Source organism: Peromyscus leucopus, unplaced genomic scaffold (genome assembly GCF_004664715.2).
Source record: "Peromyscus leucopus breed LL Stock unplaced genomic scaffold, UCI_PerLeu_2.1 scaffold_1199, whole genome shotgun sequence".
NCBI classification, from domain to species: domain Eukaryota; kingdom Metazoa; phylum Chordata; class Mammalia; order Rodentia; family Cricetidae; genus Peromyscus; species Peromyscus leucopus.
The window spans coordinates 41,593-47,005 of NW_023504335.1; the positions used below are offsets into that span (position 1 = coordinate 41,593).

A 5,413-nucleotide genomic window follows, 5' to 3' on the forward strand; every position below is an offset into this window, starting at 1 on the left:
ATTTTCTAATACTCATTCCCACATAGTGTTTGATCTCTCCCCACATTGTGTCAACATTAGTTATCATTTCTATTCCTCGTGACTGTCATTATTGCTAGGGCATCATGGAGGCTTAAATGATTCCTGTCTGCTTTGCCTAAAAATTATATAACTTGTATGTTTGTTTTGGTTTTAGTCTGGGTTTGTAATTGTTTGGTCATTTGTTACATTTTACTTTTACATTTTTTAGATTCATAATTTTCAATTTATTACATAATTAGAACTTCTCTCCTCGCCCTTTCCTCTCTACAAATTCTCCCATGCACCTCAATGCTTGCAGGTAAATTCATGACATCTTTTTTCATTAATTTTTATTGTATGCATATATGACTGTTTGTGTACATATATAATCATAACTAAATTGCTTAGTCTATATTATGTTACTTGTATATGTGTTTTCATTGTTGACCATTTGGTGTTCAATAACCAATGAGTGTGATATTCCCAGGGTGAGACTATTTCTCCTGCTCTCAGAACTCCCCACTTGCCTGTAATTCTCTCTGTAGGGTTGAGGCATTTTGGGCTTTTCCCCATCCACTTCGGCATGTCCACTGTTCTTTCCTTTGTTCAACTCACATTTGAGATGCCATACTGGTGAGATTTTATAGACAAAACTTCTGGCATTGTTTGCTTATTTTGAATGAATGAATCCCCCTCTAGTCTGGAACTTTGAGATAGGTAGACAAATGCCATTAAGACACATCTTGAGGCTGAAGGACACACCCATTTGATCCTGATAGAGAGACTGAAAGATACACCTTTAATCTGGGCCACACCTTCTGCTGAAAGCATATAAAAGGACATTGAGATATTAATCATTTTTCTCTCTGCCAGTTTGCTGGCATATTTTCTAACTAGCATATCCATTCCTTCACTCATATTCGAGTCTAACTCATTGGGCTTCCAACACATACTGAAGACCAGCTGAGACATTGATCCATGGGGACTATGCAACTACTGGATTTTTGGACATTCTGTTACAGCCAGCCATTGTTGGATTACCTGGAAAGAAGCCTGCACATCATTCCAATGAATCCCTAACATACACACACACACACACACACACACACACACACACACACACACACACACACTCTCTTTCTATAAATTCTTTTACATTAGATAACTTTGTCTAATACACTAGGATGAACAATCTCTCACAACTCACTCCCTTGTTCTCTGATTTTTATGATCTTTATATCCTTCCCTTCCTAAATGAAGCTTGATTTTTAGGTACAGGAGTGTTTCAAAGATGTATCCATTGGGCCTGGCTCCTGAACTGTGCATTTTGATTACTTGTGGATTTTTGTAGAGTTCTCTGTTGAAAAGAGTATGTTCATTGATGAGTGGTGAAAACTAATAAACCTGTGGGTACCAAGAAAATGTTTAGTTATATGTTAGGGATTAGGGTGGTTTAGTAAAGTGGTGGTTGTTTCTTGTCTTCCAAGATTCAGGTCTTCATCAGAAATAGTCCTGATATCATGACTTGAAAATTTCCCAAGGTAACTGCACAGCCTACTTAATAGAAATGAAAGATCAACTGGATCTCTTGTTTATTGACATTAATGACATCTATTAAACTAAAATGGAAACTCTTTGTGAAATAGATAAATTTCCAGCTGAAGATAACATACCAAATTTCAACAACATGAAATAAAGATGTACACAGAACACCAGAACCAATGTGACTGAAGGAGGTATAAAATGCCACCTTTAAAACAACTACCTGGCCAGATTGACTGGATTCTATCGGAACTATAGAGAAATACTAACAGCAAAGTTACTTACAATATTTCTTGACAGCAGGGTGGTTGTGGCACATGCCTTTAATCCCAGTACTACAGAGTTCAAAGCCAACCAGGTGATCAGAGTTCCAAGACAGTGAAACCCTGCCTCAAATACAACAAACAAACAAACAAAAATCTTTACACAAAAAGAAGACTCTCCTGACACTTAGTATTACTTGATATTAAACCAGATAATAAGTGGTTCTTGGTGGCATTCTCCTTTTATCCCAGCTTATCAGTGACAGATAAAGGTAGATGTCAGTAAATTCAAGGCTATCATTATGTATACAGAAGAGCTAGTGCTGTTACACATGGATACCCAGTCTTGAAAAATTGAAAACTAAATAATAAATAAAAAATAAACCCCAAGGCCAGCATGTAAGAGTCCTATAGCAACCACTTCTACCACCTGTTAGACCCTGTAACCTAGAAGACCCATTTCACCACTGAAACACATGGAACCCATCATCCTCCCCCTGACCAACTATCCCGAGCAAAATCAGCTGCCCATAAAAACACAAGCACTATTAGGCACCATTTGGAGGAAGAGGTGAGTGACTGGTCTCCCAGATGAATTATCCCAATCCCTAGGTGCTAAGCCCCAGGACATGTCCCATGACCCTCTTCTTCCCTTCTCAGTCACAGAAACCAGGCAGTAGTTAAGAGTCCTAAAGGCAGGCCTCACCACCACTGCCTCCAACCATTGACCTCCAAAGCCTGGCAGGCATCCTCTACCACACAAGCCCACCAAGGCCATCATCTTCCACCTGGCCAACCATCCCTGCCAAAGTTAGTAGCCTCTAGAGGCACAAGCCCCACCTGCACAAATTGGAGTAAGAGGAGTTCCCAGAGGCATAAGCACCACCTGACCAACTGGAAGAAGAGGGTCTTCAGTACCAGAGGTGCAAGCACCACCTGAACCCTTTGGAAGAAGAGCACCAGCAGCCAGCCAGCACTAGCCCCTAGAAACACTAGCACCACTGCACCCATTGGAAGAAAAGCAGCCTCCCCATCAACAGCCCTCTAATATCAGCAGATCTAAGCAGCGCAAGTGCTACTCATGCCAGCTGGAAGAACAAGCACTGGCAAAACCTGTACCAGTTAGAACTGAGCTCATAGGCACAAGAACAGCCCACACCAGCCAAAAGAACCGGCTGAAATGCTGGATCCAGGCACTGAAACCCCTACAAACCTCAGTTGAGACAATGTTATTCGACCTGACAACCAGTCAATCACCAGAACCATTGGTCATTCAGGCCAAAAGACAATAAAGAAAACAGACAATAAAGGAACAAAAGACGCATCCAACAATGACATCACAAGAATCAATAACTATTCCTATAATTATCCCAAACACTGGTAGGTAAATGGCAGTGTAAGTATACATTCAACAGCAAAACGTGAAATATGGTACCACCAGAACCTAGTGAGTCTACAACATCAAGTCCTGAATATCCCAGGATAGATGAAGCAGAAGAAAAAAACCTTAAAAATAACTTTATGCAGATTATAGAGGCCCCTAAGAGGAAATGAAAAAGTCCTTTAAAGAAATGGTGGAAAAGGACGAGCAGAGGCGGGCAGCGCGTGCCGCCCTCAGCCAGTCCCAGCTGCATGCAGCCTTCGGGACCAGGGCCGCCACCCGCGCCGCGCCACGACCCTGCGGCCCCGCGAGTCAGGGAGTCGCCTGGTTTCCAGCGCCTGGCAAGGCCCTGCCTGAGCTGTCGCCACCAGGCGCTCGGTTCCCCGGTGCTGGAGGGGGCGCAAGGCTCCGCGCTTCCAGGGGGCCTCAGGCCCCGGTGCCCGCCAGTGGGGTAGATGGGTGGTTGCCGCGACAAGTTTCCAGCGTCGGATTCCTTGAAATGACGAAGGCTGACCAGCGCCTGTTTCTCTTCTCTCTCCATCCTCCCATCGGTTCATGACTCCTCGGAAGGACAGAAAGACAAGCAAAACCTGACTCAGAGGAAGGCTTTGGGGATTGTAGCATCTGCACCTTCAGGAACAGCGCAGAAGCCTTTAAATGCAGCATCTGCGATGTGGGGAAAGGCACCTCCACCAGGAAACCTCGCATCAACTCTCAGCTGGTGGCACAGCAGGTGGCACAGCAGGACGCCACTCCACCTCCCCCCGAAGAAGGAGAAGAAGGAGAAGGTAGGAAAGCATGACAAAGAGAAACCTGATAAAGACAAGGACATCAGCCCCAGTGTCACCAAGAAAAACACCAACAAGAAAACAAAACCCAAGTCTGATATTCTGAAAGATCCTCCTAGTGAAGCCAACAGTTTACAGTCTGCTAATGTTACAACAAAGACCAGCGAAAGGAATCACACCTCAAGGCCCTGGATGAAGAATGTGGACAGGAGCACCACACAGCAGGTGGCAACTGTGGGCAATGTCACCGTCATTATCACAGACTTTAAAAAAAAGACTCAATCCTGCTCTACATCCTCCTCCACAGTGACCTCCAGTGCAGGGTCAGAACAGCAGATCCAGAGCAGCTCTGGGTCAGAGAGCACAGACAAAGGCTCCTCCCGCTCTTCCACGCCAAAGGGCGACATGTCAGCAGTAAATGACGAATCTTTCTGAAATTGCACAAGGAATTGTGAAACTATGAATCAGGGTATGAGATTCAAACCCTCCACCTGCCCATGCTGCTTGCGCCCTGGAGAGTCTTCTGTGGACGACCTTGTAGTGAGGCTACCAGGAGAGGATGTGCTCCTGAATCTGCTTTTTATATTAAAACAAAAAATTCTGCAGTGCACAAGATAAAGAAATTGTGGAAGAGACAAACAAAAAAAATGAAAGAAATCAATAAATCTCTTAAATAAAGCCAAGAAGTAACAAGGTGAAGGAAGAGTTCAAGAACTGAAAACTGAAATAGAACAATAAAGAAAACATAAACCGAGGGAATGCTGGAAATAGAAAATCTGGGTAGATGAACAAGAACTACAGATTCATTCGTAAAAACAGAATACTAGAGGTGGAAGAGAGACTTTCAGGCATTGAAGATACAATAGAGGAAATAGATTCATTACTCGAAGAAAATGTTAAACCCAACAAATTCTTAACAAAAAACATCCAGAAAATCTAGGACACCATGAAAAGACCAAATCACTAAGAATAATGTCAGTAGTAGAAGAATAATTTCAGCTCAAAGGCACATAAAAATATTCAACAAAATCATAGCATAAAACTTTACCAACATAAAAAGGACATGCCCATTAAGATACAAAAAGTTAGGGCTGGAGAGATGGCTCACAGGTTAAGAGCACTGGCTGCATTTCCAAGGTCTTGAGTTCAATTCCCAGCAACCACAAGCTGGCTCACTACCATGTTTAATGAGATCTGGTGCCCTCTACTGGCGTGCAGGGATGCAGGCAGACTGCATACATAAGTAATAAATCTTCATGTATATATATATATATATATATATATATATATATATATATATATAGCTTACAGAATACCAAATAGACTGGTCCAAAAGAAAACTCCCCTCCTCACATTCTTTCTTTATTCTATATTTTTAGTATTTTGATTATTAAGAGTTACAAAGGAAAAAGGCTAGCAGATCAGTGGTGGTGCACACC

General features: G+C 42.6%; 1 protein-coding gene across 1 annotated transcript; it reads left to right on the forward strand.

Annotated features, from left to right (window-relative positions):
• Nucleotides 1-3,355: 3,355 nt before the first annotated feature.
• LOC114686989 (RING1 and YY1-binding protein-like) lies at nt 3,356-4,521 on the forward strand. Its single transcript, XM_037201708.1, is given in 3 exon segments — nt 3,356-3,708; nt 3,757-3,946; nt 3,948-4,521. Coding segments are annotated over 3 exon segments (1,005 nt in total). The 3' UTR covers nt 4,410-4,521.
• The last annotated feature ends 892 nt before the right edge of the window (nt 4,522-5,413 follow it).